The 20,141-nt window shown below is 34.0% G+C and overlaps 1 protein-coding gene and 1 long non-coding RNA gene across 3 annotated transcripts in view; both read left to right on the top strand.

The window, feature by feature from the left end:
- Positions 1-290: 290 nt before the first annotated feature.
- Positions 291-3,240, top strand: LOC114302479 (uncharacterized). Its single transcript, XR_014349377.1, has 2 exons — positions 291-345; positions 2,696-3,240. It is a non-coding gene; the product is annotated as an uncharacterized LOC114302479 (long non-coding RNA).
- Positions 3,241-8,960: 5,720 nt separating this feature from the next.
- LOC114303003 (putative germin-like protein 2-1) overlaps positions 8,961-20,141 on the top strand; it is a 34,112-nt gene continuing 22,931 nt past the window's right edge. Inside the window, exons 1-2 of one of the 2 annotated variants that reach the window (XM_082903095.1) lie at positions 8,961-9,501; positions 9,964-10,674. In XM_082903095.1, the coding sequence (XP_082759221.1) occupies positions 9,378-9,501; positions 9,964-10,514 (675 nt within the window). In that variant the 5' untranslated portion in view covers positions 8,961-9,377 and the 3' untranslated portion in view covers positions 10,515-10,674. Of the gene's footprint in view, positions 9,502-9,963; positions 10,675-20,141 lie in introns of those variants that run through there. The other variant, XM_028248157.2, reaches the window with a different exon arrangement.

Genomic DNA, 20,141 nt, shown 5'->3' with positions numbered 1-20,141 from the left:
CTGCATCCGTATGGCTTCAATCTTCTAGTTTCTCAGAGCGATTGCAATTTTGACGTTTAGTTTTGAGCACTACTGTCTACAATCTCAGAAAAACCAATCGAATCCTTCAAAATCTGCTTCAGCTCTGAGATTTATCTCATAATGACATCTCGGTGATTTCGATTTTGATTTCAAAGCTCTCTCTGTCTTTCGATTTTGAAGGTCTCTCTCTCTCTCTCTGTCTTTCGATTTCAAAGGTCTCTCTCGATTTCGAAGGTCTCTCTATTGATTTGGTTGTTGATTTTCGTTTGTGCAAATCAAGGCATTGCATATGCAGAGATCAAGGCATTGAGAGAAGGCAGAAAGGTTTGGATCTACCCATTTCTCTCTCTCTATATATATATATGTATGACTATCGTAAATCTAATTCAGTGATTCTATTTTGTTTGTGTTGGTTGTTGACTATGTTTTGTTTCTGTTGGTTCAGTGATTCTATATATATATACTATAGCCCTCTTATGTTTTGTTGATTTGGTTGTTGCCAAGTTTTGATTCTGCAATGCGATAGTATTGCTCTGTTTCAGTGATTCATGTTTTGTTTGTGTGAAATGTTTTTATGTTCTTGATGCTACTAGTTAACTTGGTTTATCATGAATTTGCTTTTAATAACAAAACTTTGCTTTTTTGTGTGAAAGAAGAGGATATTTTTAAAAATACCAATTGTAAAGTAGCTTAATTTTTATTGAAATTTCCAGTGAAAAACCAATCAGTTGTTTGTTGCTCAAGTATTGTTAGGTCGAACGAACTGTCTTGCAATCCATTTTGTGCGTGTGTATGTCATTTTAGTCGCATTATATCATTTTCTTTCCTGGGAATTGCCAGGACAAGACAAGAGGCACTGAAAGCAACCACTACATTTTGGCTACTTTTTTTTTTTAGGTTGATGATTGCTCTTTGGATATCATCTTATGTGATAATGGGTCTTATCTTTTATTTTTTATTTTTCAGATGGTGGCCTTATCTTTTATTTAGATATCAATAACACTAATATTTTTGCTTTAGTTATGATTATATATATATATATATTCTTAATATTTTTGGGAAAGAGGTTCCCTCACCATTGTTGGGGAATTGTCTTAATAGGCCAAAACAGGTGTTAAGATAGGGTATAATGATGGATTTTGTATCAAACAACTATGTCCAGTACATGCTATTGGATTTTGTGTGTATGGTTCAAGTTGGTTTTCTTTGCAGATCATTTAATCACTAGTCCCTTTTACACATTGAATGCATAAAGAGTTCTGAACTTGAAATAGCACAGATGGTGCAGGTGCCACTGCCATAGCTATGCTTTATGTATGCAATTCTTAAAGTGGACATTGTCATTGTAGACTACTTCAATGACTATGATTTTGCATTAAGCTATTTCAGTCTTACAAAACTCCTTGTTAGTTTGAGACTAGAAAGGTGGATGAAGGTAGATCATGTTGTACATAGCTGTTTAACTAGTTGTGAGCCTTTGAATTAGTTTTTGATCAAAACAGAGAATATAAAAGCTCTTAGAGCAAAGAATTGGGAGGATAAAGCCTACAATGATGGATTGATACTTTGTGCTTTATTAAAGTGGAATGAGATCAATTTGAGATCTATAATTGTATCCTGATATAGCATTGAAATGACAATTCTAGTTGGGCCAAATGGTTCTATTGGGAAAAAATAAGTAGAAATTGAATGCATTGTTAGTGAAACTCCAGTGTGATGCTATTACAGCAGCCAAAGTCAAATTATAACAAAGACCTCTCTAAAACTCCACACCAATGGTCTGTCAATGCTCATGCCAAATTATAACATTGCCAAACTTAGATATTGAATTGAATTGAAGAACATTGTCAAATTACATCGCATACCCCACTTGCTTGGTAGCTCACTGATATGTCTGATTGCATAAATAACCTACCACACATTACAGCTAGGCTCTCAATCATTTTGTTTTTTTTTTTTGGGGGGGGGGGGTATATATAATCTTTCTTCACTTGTTCTTATTAAATATAGGTTCACCTTTCAAAGAAGAAGAAGAACTAACAAGGTAAAAGTACTAACATCACTAGTTTTTAATTTCTCACTTTTCTAAATCTATTAAGACATGATGTGATTTGGTGTTGGAAATTAGTGAACAATTGTAGATTAGGAAAAGACCTAGAACAAAGGACAGAAAACAGAGAAGAGTGGGTTTTAGTTTGGAAACAAATTAAAAATTGAAAAAATTAAACGCAACGCAACACATCTTTGCATGATATTGAGATTGGATAACCTGAAAATGAGGAAAATGAAAAAATTGGAGTGATACAATTTGGTTGTTTTTAGTTTGGAAACAAATTAAAAACTTGAATTAAGCCAAATCAGCCACATAGTTTTTATATATTAACCTAGAAAGTAGTACCTTGAAAAAAATCCAAATCTTGTGGGATATTTGGTAATATTCTGTGCCTTTTGGTCGATACAGCAAGTAGTTGAGTGGGTAATGACAATGGTGCAAGGTTTTGCTGGTAAGACGATGAATTATTTGAATACTTTCACATTGTTAATCATGTAAACCTTGTCATCATATTTGGAGCCTGCCTTTTGAATTATTTGCTGCTTTTTGCTGGTAAAACGATGAATTATTTGAATACTAATATTTATCTAATGTTGAAACATCTCTATTGTAAATTCTCAGTTTTGCTTGTATGATACTTGGGAGCAAATGATGTAGAATAGAAGACAAACCTAGCACAGCTGTCATTGTGGTGACAAAGGAAGATAAATAATTGGCAATTTCTCAAGACAGAAATGAGTCCAGATGGAGGTCACTTAAGCAGAGGATGTAAGTAGCTCTGCTAGGAGGACTTGGGAGTCTCTTCTATTGAGTAGACATTTTTTTTAATAGTTCTATTTAGTCTCTACCAATGCCACTGGGGAGTCACTTTTGTAAGATCCTTATATTTTTAATATTTGTTGTTGCTGCTTTGTTCATTTTTAAAGCAGTAGCTATGATGAGAGCCTTGAAGGTTGTAATTGTTAAAACAGCTTATGGGGTCTGTGCAATTTTTTTGGCAAATCACCTCTTTTAAATGTTGTTCATCTCACACTGATGAGAGCAACTCTTGAAGTTTAAGTAATTTGACTTCTTCTTGACCATTTTGATTTTAATTGATGTATTTAGAGTCTGAACATGAATTGTTTCTATTCTTGGGTATGCAATGCATTGGTTCTTATTTTTAATTTTGTTTTCAAGCTTAGTGTATTTATTATTTTAATATACATCAATTATTAATTCTTAATAATCGTTTATGGCAGGTATAAATATCTGTTGCTATATTTAAATGCCAAGCTCAGCACAATTTAAAAAAGAAAAAAGAAAAAAAAGAAAAGGCTATGGCGGCATTTTTTAAACGTCCCTATATCCCAATCCCAATGACTAGATTTTTAAAATGTCTAACAACAATGATAGAGGCCCCCTTTTTGGAAGACCCTCACAACCCCCAAAGTGATCTACAGTCATGAGTGGTGTAGATCACTTTGAGGGTTGTGGGGGTCCTCCAAAAAGGGAGGCCTCACTCATTTTCCAATGTCTAAATATCTATGACGGCGTTTCAAAAATGTCGCTAAATATCTTAGTGACGCCATAGTACTATTAGGATAGACATTTGGCGATGTTTAAAAACGCCGCCAATACTAATATAACGACGTTTTCCAAACGCCATAAAGCTATGGCGACGGTCGCGTTGTCGGCGTTTAATACTAAACGTCACAAAAAGAATTAGCGACGTTTTTAGTTTTTTAAAATGTCGCTAAAAGTGCATTTTCCAGCAGTGTCATCTTCATGTACCTTTAATTTTATGTTGCTAATGAAATTTTTCTTTACTGATCAAAAAAAAAATGTAGCAATGCGGACCACCAAATAACAACTCCGATGAAAATATAATCACAAATAAAAATTTTATTTTACTATGCAAATTATCACTTAAAAATCAAATTTAATCCATACTTTTTTAGTTATATCAATTTTATAGCTAAATTATTTGATTTTGATTCAATTTTATCGATGTCATTCGTTGTCGTTTATAATCAAACAAAATTTACTAACGTGCAATTTTTTGTTTTTAGTTTGTGGATAATAGGGGTGTTGGCAACAGAGGCAGGTTTATGGATTATGCAAAAGTGAATTACTTGGTGTTCGGAGGGATAGGTGCAAACACAGTATCTTTGTAATTTTCCTTCAAATCTCTTCACTTTTCCATGCCTCATAGTTTCATTGTGGAAGAAATGTGTAACTTTCTTCATATGCTGTGAATAGTTTTGTGGGTGTTTTTTTTTTTTTTTTTTTTTTTGCCTCCTATTTCCATAGCATATTTTTGTGCAAATCCTTTACAGGATTTTATTGGTTTGCTTGATCAAGAAACAAATTAGGGTTGTGTGGTTCATATTTCTACAGCTAGGCTTAAAAGAGAAATTCTTTGGTTTCAAGGAATGTGTTACGGTCCACCTCACCAAATATCATTAATGAAAATGTTGATGCAAAATCTCAAAGATAGTAAATGCTCTTTGACAATTGAAGAAAGAGTAAGTTCAAGCAATTGAAAAGGAGGTTGTGAAGCATGAATTTTTTCGGTGGGTAGAAATAAATACAGCAGCAAACATATTTGCCGATTTTCTACTGCAGATCTTTATCTAGGAAAATAGCACAATAAAATCTGGTCAGACAGATGGGATTTGGTTTTCCTAGGACCCAATCTCAACTATAAACTACCCCATTCGAGGGAGCTTCTAAGGCAGGAGTAAAAATTCAGTGTAACGGTGACACCGATGACATGGTATGACCAACAAACAATAAAATTACATGATGCGGAGGGTCAGCCCAATAATTGTCTTACCACATATACCTGAAGGGTAAAAAATAAGAAATGATTGGATAGTGATACCAATGACATGGTATCACCGTTGTATTGAAGTTTTTTTTGGAAAAGTAAAGCAAGAATTGAGTGGAGTGACAAGTGAGAGATATCTCCTTCTGCTTTATTCCTCAAAATTTGGGCAAAAAAAACCTTGAGTGTGTCGTATACCTCCTTTTTGAGAGAATTCGAGATTACATATTATTTGGAGAGTTTAGCCACTAGTGAGTGGAGTGGAGAGCATACTCTCAAGAAATACTGTGAACCCATTCTTTTGATATAGCGGAGATTATATTTGCACCGCGGTTTCTCTACTCTACATAGGAGGTTTTTCACATAAATCTGGGTGTCCCTTATGGCTGTCTATTTTCTTTGTCTTAGTAAATTAATTTATTTTTGTATATTTTAATTTACACTTGACAGTGGTTGGGAGTGTATTGCCCCAACAGAATGGTGTCTGAAATTTTGGTGTTGCTAATAATTTAGCTTTCAGTTTAGCTTATAATGTGACAACTAAAAGAATTTTGGACTTCAAAATTGAGAATTTTGGACTTCAAAATTGAGAATTTTTTAATTTTTTGTCTTCTGAATAGATTATGTTGAAATTCCTGAATCATACAAAAGGCAATTGTCTCATCATCGGGAGAACCTACAAGCATGAGAGGGAGCAAGTTTGTGATGGGGACCAAGTTGATATTTATGCAACTGGGTAAACACCAATCTTACTATACAATTCTACATATACAATTTTATGCAACAGAGCAACAACAAGCATTTTATATCCAATGATCACACTGGGGGCAGCATCACATAAATTAATAGTTATTTGTCCTCACCAAACCCATAAAGAGCATAAAGAGACAATAAATTATATTTAAAAAAAATACCCGCTTCATAAAAAATTTTAAGATATAAACTCCGTACCTTGTGTAGTATAGATTGAATGATCCAATTGTTGTTGATTGACAATAATTCTAGTGATTGATTCACCTGCAATAGGTGTACAAAGCATTATACATACACACATTAAACATCATCTTTTAAATTTTTCATAAATTACAGCCGCATACATTGGCCGAATTTTCCATTCAGCCATGACCCAAGCATTTGTAATAGTGCATATCATAAAGAAGAGTAAGTAATAACCAACAGCCTTTCATTAGTAAAGAATACCATACATATTAACTTCTTTAATCTGTGATCAATGAACAACCCAACAAAGTTCAAATACCTTAGGAATTTCCATATCTTGTACCTTTAATTTGTCCATAGGACCTTCAGCAAATGTATATATATATATTCATTTAAAACTCAAAAAATATATAGACATATATATATATTCAAAATAAAATTAAAAAAAAAAAAAATCAAAACTAAACGAGTATGTAGAGGCAGTACTTGGTGGAGGTTAAAGGGAATTGGTGGAGGCTTGAGAAAGGGTTTCGCTATTTTTTTTTTCATTTATTAGCAAAATGAAATAATTTTATTAATAAAATTTAATATACAAAATAATGCTGACACAACTGTCAATAAAGAAACGGCTAATACTATTATCTTGCCTACTCGAATTTTTTTCCCAATTTAGTTTTGATTGAGTTTCACAAAAGACAAAGAATAATGTTTAAACTGACTGTTGTGGTTTTCCATGATATGAGGTAAAATAAAGTTATGAAAACTAGGGAGTGAAATGTATTTTTTAATGCTTTATCATAGTTGTACTTTTATAATTTGCTTATTGTGTTAGAAAATATGTGTTTCCGTCCCTCCAATTTATCTATAAAAAATGACATTAAAACAAAACACATCCCTTGAGTACAGCTCAATTAAAAATAATTTGTAACATGCAGTAACATTTTTTTGAGACAAATTTTTTAAATTGTTGCTGAAAGAAAATAATTAGTGACTTTTTTATGACGATTTTTTTAAACTATTGTTAAAATTTGTAATTAGTAACAATTTTCATGACAATTTTTAATCTGTCGTTGAAATTAATAATTAGTAACTTCTTTTAATAGCGTTTAATGAAAAATACCATTAAATATCATAGAACCTATTAGACAATAAATTCATTTCTTAGGATCTACACGTAAATTTTTCTTTTTTTTTTTTTTTGATCAGCAAAAGAAAACTTTATTGATGACAAAAACATACAAATACATATGAGACGAACATCAATAAAGAGGTGGGAGAGCAAAAGCGCATCATAGCTAACAAACCCAATCCCAATTAGGTTGGCACCAAGAAGAAAGCTCAATCATCTGCGAGCTCAACCACAAAGGGATGGTGAGAAACCATGCCCAGAAAGAAAATAAAAAACACCACACACCAGATAACTGAACACCAATTCAATAGCTTCACCTATAGTCACCACCTAGCTAGCATCAGCAGAGCTAAACAGATTTAGCAGCATAACTGTGAGCGAATCCGGATCCTCGGCCGCCCTACCCGGCAGCCCCCCAAAACGACGTCGTTTTGGGGGGTTTTTTGTTTTTGTTTTTTTTTTTTCTTTTCTTCTTCTTCGTTCTTGATTTCTCTCTCTTCTTCGCAGAACCAGAGGGGAGGGGAGGGGAGGGAGGAAGGAGGAAGAGAGAGAGGAAGGGGAGGGGAGGTCGTCGAGCTCGCCAGCCGGATTCGCCGAAGACTCGCCGTCGCAGGTCCGATCGTCGCCCGACCGCCGTCGCCTCCGCCTCCGCCCCGCCTCCGCCTCCTCCTCCTCCTCCTCCTTCCCCACTGGTTATGGCCCCCTCCTTCCCTTCCTCCTCCTCCTCCTCCTCCTCCCTCCTCCTTCCTCCCCCGTCCTCTCCTTCCTCCCTCTCTTCCTCTGCGTTTTTTTTTTTTGAAAATTTGCCCCCAAAACGACGTCGTTTTGGGGGCTGCCGGGTAGGGCGGCCGAGAATCCGGACTCTAACCGAGCATCCAAGGAGCAACACATCACAACAGATTCAGCAGCAGCACAGCACCTTGAAATCCATCACAGCAGCAGCACTCAAACAAAACTGAATGACAGATCAGACCAGCAGCATTAGCAGCAACTCCAAAACTGCATCCAATCTTGCAAACTACACCAGCTCCCCTGCAGCCAAAAACTACCAACAGCTAGATACCCAGCAGCTACGCAGCCAAAAGCTACCAACAGCAGCTACCCAGCAGCTACACAGCTACACAGACCTCATATACAAACAGCAGCCACTCAAGCATACAGCACCCCAAATCAAAGCCCAAGGCAGTAGAAGCATACACCAAGACAGCACCAGAGACATAGACACCATATAGCAGAGACAGATCAGAGTCTCAGTAACCAGTGACAGCCAAACACCCACAACCTACTTCAGATCAATCCACTGACCCTGCTTCAGAAACATACTTCACAGATACACAACTAGACCAAGCATGTGCAGTCCCAAGCCCAAACCCCAAACCAATTTGGACAGACACCACACTCAAAAATAAAAAATAAAAAAAATAAAAAAATAAAAAAGTAAAAAAAAAAAAACTTAAAAGATTTATTCAAAGATAAGTCAATATAATTATATACCAAAACTTAAAAGATTTATTATATTTTTTACAAATCTAAAAAATGGTCACTATAATTTAATTAATAAAAAATGCATTGGTGCAGTTGAAGAATCATTCATCATGTAACCGTGGAAGACTGGGTAAAAAAACATTATCATATTCTATTAACAAATATGAGACAAATTATAGCTAAATTATTTGATTTTGAATCAATTTTATCACGGTCATCCGTTGTCATTTATAATCAAACAAAATTTACTAATGTGCCACTAAAACTTTTATTTTATAACCTAACCAATCTCCAAAAATCAATTAGACTCCTGAATATTTTTTTGACTAACTAGTATAATAACATATTTGCTTTTTATTCTTTTATTATTATTCTTTCTTTTTTTGGAAAAAGATATCATCCATTAATTTTAAATAATTCAATATATCAATCATTTATCAGTTTTTAATTTTCACTAAGCTTTATTGGGGCCTTCAAAATTCAGATTTTTTTTTTTTTTATGAAATAGCATAATAGCTAAAAAGAAATTAAACCTTTTTTTTAAAATCAATTTTCAAACCCAAAGCGACAATTTTTTTTTTTTTTTTTGTTGGATAGAGACGATTTTCTGGCTTTGAGCCAAAGCCACCCTGATGTTGATGTAAGCAGTTAGAAGAAGAAATTAGAAACGTGTGAAGATATTGAAGAACCATTCATATCCTTGAATTCAATGGTGGTTGCGGAAAAAAGTTACCCATTGAGGACTTGGTAATTCTTATCTTATTGGCATTGGAAATAATATAATCACAAAATTCAACTACTCTTATCTCTATCTATATCTATAAATAGTCAGGTTCTCCATGCTAGATATCTATCACCTCCTTCAAGCAATTAGGCATATATAGAAATTCCAGTTTGCTTCAAACAAACAAATTTTGTGTTTTTGCTTTCAATTGATAAAAATGGCCACTCACTTCATCCTCGTAGCCATAGCCATTATGGCCTTGGCTTCTACACTTGCCTCTGCTTCTGACCCAAGTCAACTACAAGACTTTTGTGTTGCTGTCAAAGACTCGAAATCTGCTGGTATATTTTTCACTCATCTCTATCTCCCAACTTTTTACATTCCAAACTCAAGTCTCATGCTTTCAAATATGATTTTAGTGGCAAATTTAATTTAATAAAAAACACAGCCCAATTAGTATATTTTTTTGTCATTTAGTAATCAACATTTAATTGTGACAATTTCACTTTCAATGGATGACATGTGTATGAAAGTTATCTTCCAAACTCGCTTCATTAGTATTCATTGTAAGAATAAGTACTAGTTTTGGAACAAAAAATACACAAGCTAAAAAAGGTTAATTGCACTTTTGCTACCTGAAATATACTCTACATTTTAATTGTTTAAGTTTGTAAAGGATCGGTTTTTATTTTCTTAGATTAGATCATCGTAACAATATTGAAATTTTATTATTTTATATAAGATTTTCTTTCTTTCTTTCACCCAATCCTTACTGAAGCACAACTTGATTCATTTGCATACAGTTTTCGTGAATGGCAAGTTCTGCAACGACCCAAAGCTCGCCACAGCCAATGATTTTTTCTACTCTGGCCTCCTCACTCCACGAAACACATCTAATCCAGTTGGATCAACAGTCACTCCTGTAAATGTCATGCAAATACCAGGCCTTAATACTCTTGGTATCTCCTTAGCTCGCATCGACTTTGCACCTTATGGCCTCAACCCACCCCACACACACCCTCGCGGAACTGAGATCCTTGTGGTCTTGGAGGGTACTCTCTATGTCGGCTTCGTGACTTCCAACCCTGACAACCGCCTCTTCACAAAGGTCTTGTACCCAGGAGATGTTTTTGTATTCCCAGAAGGTCTCATTCACTTCCAGTTTAATCAGGGAAAGACTAATGCAGTAGCTCTTGCTGGCTTGAGCAGCCAAAATCCTGGTGTCATTACCATTGCTAACGCAGTGTTTGGGTCTAATCCAAAAATTTCTGATGATGTTCTTGCTAAGGCATTCCAAGTGGACAAGAAAGTGGTAGACCATCTTCAAGCTCAATTCTGGTGGCCCAACAACTAGAGAAATAAACAAAAAGAAAGTACCCACATGAATCTATTTTTTGTTAAAATTTAAATAGATATGATTCAATATAGCATGAATAAGTGGGTTGGTTGTGGATGATTTCCTTATAATTGTTTTCCTATATTTTTACAATAACAAAGTTTGCTAATTAATACTCTCTCTCTCTCTCTCTCTCTCTCATATAAGGGGGCCACCCTCCTGATCTTTCTCTAGTCTCCCATATTCAATTGTTAGGAGACGGCAATGGACCATCAAACCTTTGGTTATTGAATCCTCAAATCAGTCTAACTTGGTTATACTCTTTATGTGGATGATTTTAGAATTTAGAAACAAGGCAAAATATTAAAAAAATAATTCCAACGGACCATCTAAAATTTTCCAGTGAGGTATAGCCATTTGCCTTTTTGTTTTTTGTTTTTTTTTTTTTGATAAATTACAAATACATCTCTTGAGATTTACTTAAAGTACAGATTGTCCCTTGCGGTTTGAAAAAAATTTTATTTAACAAAATTAACTAAAAAAATGAAAAGCATAATTGTTCTCCTATATAATAATAAAATTATCAAAATTATTAATTGAAACATATTTTTAACATCATTAAAAACTGTTAAGTGACTTGATGATTTATTAATAAAAGTGAGCAATTTGTTATGAAATTAGAAACCTTAGGAGGTGGAATGTAATTTTCAAAATCATAGGGACTAATTTGTATTTTAATCAAATCTCAAAAGATGTATTTGTAATTTATTTTTATTTTTATTTTTATTTTTTTCTTTCCCCTACTTTTTGCTAGCCAAATTTAGCTGGTCAAAATCACTAGCTAAACGTTAAAAAAAAGTTATTTACTCAATTTCCTTCACCCTCTCTCCTCCTTTTTCATCTTTTCATAATAAAAAATAAAAATAAAATAAAAAATAAAACATTAGCAAAAAAACAAATCTTCTATAATAACGAGCTAAGTGCATCTGTAATGGGCTCTTCAAAAAAGGTTTGTTGGTTATTGTAGCTACTTTCAATCCATTTTAATCCCTTCAACAGGATAGCTACTATAATAACTATTTTAACACTTATTCTCCATGCTAGCTGCATTGGAAGAGATTTGAGAGCTTCTTTAAACACTTTGTTTGAATGGATAGGCAAAATATGTAGTAATGTTGGAGCACATATAAAAAAAAAATTAAAAAAAAAATAGCAAAATAAACAATATGTCTTTTTTGTATTTTAATTAATGAAAAATAAATAGTAGTGTTCGAGTTGCTAAGTAAAGATTATTATTAGAGGAAATGTTAGTTAAAATGAGTTACTAAGATAAGGATTATTTTTTGTATGTACTATTTAGCTAGTAAAAATAGGTAACGTATTATTAGTTAAAATTCTTTCTTTTTTTCTAGAAAGAATGCAAACTCAATCACAATGTGCACAGGTACAATGACTAAACACCCTTGGAAGGAATTTGTAAGTTTTGAGTGAAGTCTAGATTCATGAGATATGGGTACGTTTATTATTATTATATGCATTATCGTTCACAATAACACGACAGCTTATCCTGATCTATGGATACTCTTAAAACGATAGAGTTTCTACTTCATATGAAGGAGGAAAGATGTGTTCTTTTGCAAGATGATTGAAACACAAGGAATATCACAACAAATTAACGTTTTAGAAAACAAATTTATGGACAAAATCATTTTTATAGACGAAATATTTTAATTACCAAAAGTATCATTATTGAATTTTTAGCGACAAAATTTAATATTTAGTGATGGATTACTATCCTTTTATGATCAAAATTTTTCTCTCAAAAGTTAAACTTTTTTGGCACCAAATTATTTCATTCATAAAAGTGCATTTATTGGCAACATTTTCAAAATTGTCGCTAAAAGTTTTTTTTTTAACATATTGGGGGGACTTTTTAGAGACGACCCTTGCGACAATAAGAATTATTCCCCAAATATGTTTTGCAACAAATTTTTACTTTTTAAACCCAAAAAAATTGATTTCTAAAATCTTCATATGTCGTAGTAAAATCTAGTGAGGCCTCATCATTTTGTGCTACACATCAGCTTTAACATATATGTTTGATCAAACTATTAGATGATATGGCAAATTAAAAATACATAAATCTCAAGACATAATCTAATAATTAAAAGTGTACTAGGATATGAGAACAGCGATTTTGAGATAAAGGATTCCATGTTAGAGATTCTCCATTTATCTATTTATTTATACTAGTGGTTTGGCAGATGTGCACTTGCCACCCACATTGCCCATCGGATTATTACTTGATATTTTCATTATTACTGAAAAATCTAAAAATCCCTTAAATATTGATTTGTGATTACGTATTAATTTTAACAAGTAAATAGTAATCTCAATCAAACAATCAAAGACAAATCGATACAATGACTTTACGTGGACAAACCATAATTGGAGTGCCTCCAATTGTAATAAAAAAATCAAGGGCAAAAGCCACAAAACAATCCACTAAAAAGACATAAAGGAATTACAAAAGTGTACTCTCAATTACCTAGCGAATCCACGCCCGAATCGAACTGACCTCTATGTGCCTCTTCCAGGCCTGTCTTCACCTCAAAATCGTCTTGCTCAATGTTGAATCCACAACGCCGATGTCAAATCCCCGATGGTGAGCCACTCCAGAATCCACCAAAGCTTCAGGTCCAAATTTCACAGAATCCACAGAAGAACAAATCTCTCTTTTGTGAATAAAACAAAATAAACAAACCCTTTGATATAATCCACTTAATTCATGATATAAACTCTCACAGATATCAAAGGAAATAAGCAAAGAACCTCCGAATGAAAACCCTAATACTCAAGAAGAAGATCTAGAAGCCGTTACCCTAAAATCTGATAGAACCACATATTTATAGAAAATAGATCCGCGATCTCCACTCGAGCAGAGTGACTAAAAGGCGTGTGACTAAACAGGGTCTACACTCGAGTGCAGGAATGGCTGCTCGAGCTGAAAAAAACAACTCCCAGTACTTTTGCAACCAAGTGAAACTTCTGAAAGATCACAATCTCTGCTCGAGCGCAGAAATGGCTGCTCAAGCGGAAAAACAACTTCAATTGCAATTTTGCATTTTTCTTCGGGGGGCGCTGCCCCCGACCCACCAAGAGGTGCTGCCCCTCGACCCCCCCGAGCTGACCGGACAGCTCAATTCCCAACATAGTCAGCAAAATAGGAAAACATGAAAGAATTAACTCTAGAAACATCTCTGCAAGGCACAATTAGGGTTGGACTCGCATCTAAAAACTCATAACCTCACTGAAATAAAAGTTGAACAAAATTACAACTGAAAGGAGTTTTGTCAAATGGAATTACCAATAACAAAAACCTAACAATCTCCCCATTTTACAATGCCATGACAAAATACACGTAACAAATAAAATCCTAATCACCACAACCCGTTATAGCCTGGAAAAGCAAACTTCTTTCTCAAAATCATGATCTGCAAAACAGCTATTAGTGCCACAATCTCCAAAACCCATTACAGCCAACAAAAACAAACTTCTTTCTCAAAGACATGATTTACAAAACAACTATTAGTGCCACAATCTCCAAAACAACTATTAGTGACACAAGAGTATATGAAAAAGCAGTAGACATATGACCAAATTATCTTGAAGCATGAGATGGCAATATGAATAGATGTAAATTGGAGATTTTAAGAGCATGTAGCATGAGTAAATGACAATACTAAGAAACATGCAAACACACTCAAAAGCCATTTTGATTTTGACTCAAACTTCTCCCCCTTTTTGTCATGAATTGTGGAAGGAAGCTCAATCAACGAAAGCAAGAGCATAAACCACACAAGCCAGGACAAGATGATGTTGATGATGTGAAAATTAAGAACTTGCGAGAATTGAACAATAAACAAGTAGTGGACAGCTACATACAAACCAACTAATGCTAACCTCCCTTACCAAACCAATTGATTTAAGTTCATGCTAAAAAAAAAAAAACCCTTGCAATGATAGACCAAACCCCCCCTCACTAAAAGCAACCACAAACACTGAAAACATTGAACAAGAAGAAAAAAGACAAAAAATAATATGGTGGAGCAAGTAAGGAATTTTAGATTTGTGCCTTAAGCCACACAAGATTATTCAAGAAACACAATTACTTAAAAACACAATATGCACAACCTCTAGAAGATTCCTCCTAAAAGAGAGTGATGCATTATGTGAAAAGCATAGATCCCATGATAAAAATGTGTGTGTGACTCTTGGAGTTTGACAAACACTAGATTCAAATCCTAGAAGTGATCAAAAAGCTGGACCTCCAGCAAAAGAATCTAAGCACAACTAAAGAAAGTCAAACCACTAAGAATCAAAGGGTATTTGTTGTGTAAAAGTGAAGGCTCCCCCTCAATCAATGAATCTTTTTTTTCTTTCTTTCTTTTTAACATTTTTTTTTCATTCTTTTGCACATTTTTTTCCTTTTTTTTTTTTTTTTTTTTTTTGCACACTCATTGGCGGCTTTCACGCTCAAAAGTATAGAAAAATAACCAGAGAAGCATGGATACAATAAGGATAGCCTAGTTGGTGACTCTGAGGTAGCATTTTCCTCATGGCTGGACAACAAAGAACAGAGGGGAAAGCGGTGGAGATGCAAAAAGATGGAAGGTGGTTAAGAGACTCAACATCACCCATGATGTGCTTGTATAGGTCAATTCCTCTAGAAAAGCAAAAGATACAATGACAGAAGTCCATAGCAAAAAATGATCACTAAGGCAGAAGACTCCGATATTTGCTAATCCAAGAGTGTGTGCAGAATGAGACATACTAATCACAGAACACACACTCCGAAATAAGTAATGACCAGAAAAAGCACACACATATTAACATGTAATAGATATTCTCATCAATTCTAATATACACCAAGAACTTCTCAAAAATTACTAAGAAAATCTTTTTGGATTTTTTTTCCCCCTTTTTAAAACAAAGCAAGACAGAAAATGAATAAGCACACACTAAACGATCCCAAAAAAAAAAAACAAACAAACAAACAAAACCAACAGCCAAAAAGAAAAGAAAAAAAAACACTAAAATGAATAAGCAAATTTACACAAGTCAAGTTTTCTCACCCAAACCATTTTAGTATGAACAAAGTTGTGAGAATTGTGGTTCTTGGGTGGTGTCTTGACATTGTGAGTCTCTTGCCCTTCAATGGGAACCCGTCTCAACTTGGTTTTCAACTTCCTATTCCTAGGTCTAGTCAAACACAACCTCTATTCATGGTTGGTCTCAAGCAAATCAAGATAACGAGGTCTAATATAACCCTTAACCTCATTACCATCAATGAAGTGTCTCCTACCCCATGAGATGCTGGAATTTATTCCATCTCTATAAGACACTCTCCTATGCAACTCATAACAATAAGGGCGAATATAACCATACATACCACAATGATGACAAACAAAAACAGGTGTACCTTCTTTTCTTTGGCCTTACCAACTCTAGGAAGATTGAGAAGTCCATTCTCATGTTGAATTTTTTGTTCTCCCTTTCCTTGAGTTTTTGTATCATGAGATGTAGATGCACTCTATTTTTGCTCTTGGTCACCACAAAAGCCAATGCCACTCTTGTCATAACTCATTTGTTGAGACCAATGATATTGTCCAAAATCTTTGATCCTTTGTTCCAAAGACCAATGGTAGCCATAGCGCACTTGAGCTTTTCCTTTTTCTTGATGATTAGCTCTTCCAAGGCAACTTGAGATATCTCGAGAGTATCAATCTTTTCTTCATACATTGTATAGATTTGCTGTAGCTCAGGAGTTTTGCACAAAGGGCTTGTCGATCATAAGATATCTTGATGGCATCATTCCTAGCCTCGGAAATCTCCTCCTTTAGTTTGACATTCTCACTTTCACATGCTTTGAGTTTTATAGTGAGTTTTTCATTCAATTTAGATAAATTAAGAGATTCCTTATACAACTTTTCATAAGTTTGCTGAAGTTCTTCATCATCACTCCCCGAAGATTCATCATCAATGATATTCTCGATCGGCCTTTGCAGATACTCTGTTTGTCTGTCAGTTTCAGATGCCGCCATAAAAGCAAGGAATTGTTCATGCCCATCTTCGTCTTGTGCTTCGTTGTCACTTTCATCTGTGTCAGACTCTAATTCATCACCCCACGTGATAACGAAGGCTTCTTTTTCTTTTTTTTTTCCTTAAACAAGTAGGGCATTCTTGAGCAAAGTGGCCAAATCCTTGGCATTCATAGCATTGGACTCTTTTAGAGTTCCCTTATATCTTTCCTTTCTTCTTCTAGGTTGTAGAATTAATTTTGAATTTACCTTTGCCTTTGGATTTATGAGTTGATTCCAAAATATTAGGATTCTTTTCATAAAAGACTTTTTAAATTATTTTACGAAAGCATCCATAATCCTGGTGTCAATCTCATAATCTTCATCAGAATCCTTTCCAACTATATGAGCACTACTAAACACAATATCATCTTTTTGTTTCTTTTTGAAATTTCTATGTGCCTCGTAAGTTTGGAAATTTCCAACCAAATGATCTAGCTTGACGTTGTCAACATCTTGAGCCTCCTCAATAGCCGTAACTTTTGATTGGAACCAATCGAGCAAGGACCCCAAAAGTTTTCCCACAATCTTGGATTTTGGTAGTTTTTTTACCTAAATTGAAGCCGAAATTTACAATGTCACTCAACTTCGCATAAAATTCATCAATGGTCTCACTATTTTTCATAGAAAGGTTTTCGAAACTAGATGTGAGCCTTTGAAGTTTTGAACATTTAACAGAAGGAGTGTCCCCATGAATAGTTTGTAAGATATCCCAAGCCTCTTTTGCGACTTCACAATTGCAAATACGACAAAACTCTTCAGGTGTGATGGCATAAAAAAGAGAATTGCTAGCTTTACTATTCCAGCTACTATTTTGGTAATCAATTGTGTCCCACTTATCAATTGGTTTGGGGAAGGTTACTCCATCAATGCTAATCATCAGTTCGGTCCACCCATACATGACAGATTGCCAAACTTTTTCATCAATAGATTTTAAAAATTATCTCATCCGAGCTTTCCAAAAAGAATAATTGGATCTGTCAAGTAAGGGTAGTCGAACCATGGAATTTCTTTCACGAATTGAATCCATTATCACAAATCAAATAAGATCTCACTCTAATAGTTTTTTTATTAAAAAATTAATAATAATAAAGCGACTCGCTCTGATACCAATTGAAAAATCTAAAAATCCCTTAGATATTGATTTGTGATTATGTATCAATTTTAACCAGTAAATAGAAATCCCAATGAAACAATCAAAGACAAATCGACACAACAATTTTACGTGGAAAACCACAATTGGAGTGCCTCCAATTATGATATAAAAAAAAAATAAAAAAAAATAAAAAAATAAAAAAACCATAGGCAAAAGCCACAAAGTAATCCACTAAGAAGACATAAAGGAATTACAAAAGTGTACTCTCAATTACCTAGCTAATATACGCACGAATCAAACTGACCCCTATGTGCCTCTTCCAGCCCCGTCTTCACCTCGGAATTGTCTTGCCCAACATTGAATCCACAATGCCGATGTCGAATCCACGACGATGAGCCACTCCGAAATCTACCAAAGCTTCAGGTCCAAATTCCATAGAATCCACCGAAGAACAAATCTTTCTTTTGTGAATAAAACAAAATAAACAAACCCTTTGATATAATCCACTCAATTCATGATATAAACTCTCACAAATATCAAAGGAAACAAGTAAAGAAGCTCTAGATAAAAACCCTAATACCCAAGAAGAAGATCTAGAAATCGTAACCCTAGAATCTGATAGAACCACATATTTATAGAAGATAGATCCACGATTTCCGCTCGAGTGCAAGAATGACCGATCGAGCAGAGTAACTAAAACGCGTGTGACTAAACAAGGTCTACACTTGAGCGCAGGAATGACCACTCGAGCGGAAAAAAACAACTCCCAATACTTTTGCAGGTGAGTGATACTTCTGAAAGGTCGCGATCTCTGCTCGAGCACAGGAATGGCCGCTCGAGCGGAAAAACAACTTCGACTGCAATTTTTCATTTTGCTTCAGGGGCGCTACCCCTCGACCCTGTCTGGGTGCCGGGCGCTGCCCCAAACCCGCCAAGAGGCGCTGCCTCCTAGACCCCTGCAAGCTAACCGAACTGCTTAATCCCGGACATAGCCAGCGAAGTGGAAAACATAAAAAAAAATTAACTTCAGAAACATCTCTGCAAGGCACAATTCAGGTTGGATTCGCATTTAAAAACTCATAGCCTCACTAAAATAAAAGTTGAACAAAATTACAATTGAAACGAGTTTTGTCAAACATGATTGCCAATAACAAAAACCTAACAATTACCACTAATAATCACTACCTATCTATACCAATATCACACATGGAGAAACCTTACCAATATATCGAGTTTAAACTTGGCAATGTTAATTAACACCACCAAAAAAAAAAAAGATATAATAGGACTCATCATATGTTGATATTTTGAGAGACAATATAGAAGCAGCAAATGACAACTAATGCTCTACAATCATTTTCTTACAACCTAATGTAGCTTGTTTCAATCATTTTTATTTGAATCCTAAGCCTTTATTATTGGATGCAAAGTCAATTTATAAAAATGGTTTGTATGAAAAAGTTATTTGTATTTTATTTTTGGGTAATCAATGTGAAATCAATGTCCCAAATACATCCTATTTATATTTTCATAGATGATGCAATTTTGCTTTGTATATATTTAGATGTGGCAAAATGGTAGGTATAATGCTATAAAGATCGCAATGCTATTACACTTGTTTATCACATGATGTGTTAGTACTATATTGGTAGTAGCAAAATTCATTAAACCAATGTAATGACGTATAAGATGATAAATAAAATATAATAAAATAATATAATTATTGTTCAATTATTAGGTATTGTGAATGTCAAAGTAAAAGTGATGCCAAGGGACACTTTCCCAATTTCCAAAAGGTGTCACATTAGTTTAAAAAATTAAATATAAATATATATTTTTTTAATTTAACTAAGCATATGACCTTTAACATAACATAATTGTAAAAAGACTATTACTATTCAAGTCCAAAAAATAAATTCATTTTTCAAGCCCAATAATATGGCAATCAATTAGGATATCTAAGGCAATATTGTCTCTCATATCTTCTCTAGTTATCAACCAATCATATCACTTATATATTATTAAGTCTAGAAAGTAAGTTTGTATATCATTTTCTTTTTAGAAAAAGATTCATATCAGTGACCTCGACTAATTGAAACACATGGTTTAGTATGGTATGGAATGGAATGGTTTGGGGTAGAAAGCCACTTTCATAATTTGCACTCGACCATTAAATCAATGATAGTAATAAAACCGTTAAATTAATGTAATGATGATTTATGAGATGAGTAAATAAAATGTGACAAAATATTATGATGATCATAAAATTATTGAGCACTTTGATTAGTGAAGAGAGAGACTTTTGTAATTTATTTATTCTTTTAAATGATTTTGAGGGACACTTTCATATAAGATTTTTTATCTCTAAAAGTGTAAATTTTGTTGCAAAAAATATTTGAGAATTAATTT

Source organism: Camellia sinensis, chromosome 13, assembly GCF_055761805.1.
Source record: "Camellia sinensis isolate YWXY chromosome 13, ASM5576180v1, whole genome shotgun sequence".
Classification (NCBI taxonomy): domain Eukaryota; kingdom Viridiplantae; phylum Streptophyta; class Magnoliopsida; order Ericales; family Theaceae; genus Camellia; species Camellia sinensis.
The sequence above is the reverse complement of the archived record's forward strand: the minus strand, read 5'-3'. Positions and strand labels throughout refer to the sequence as shown.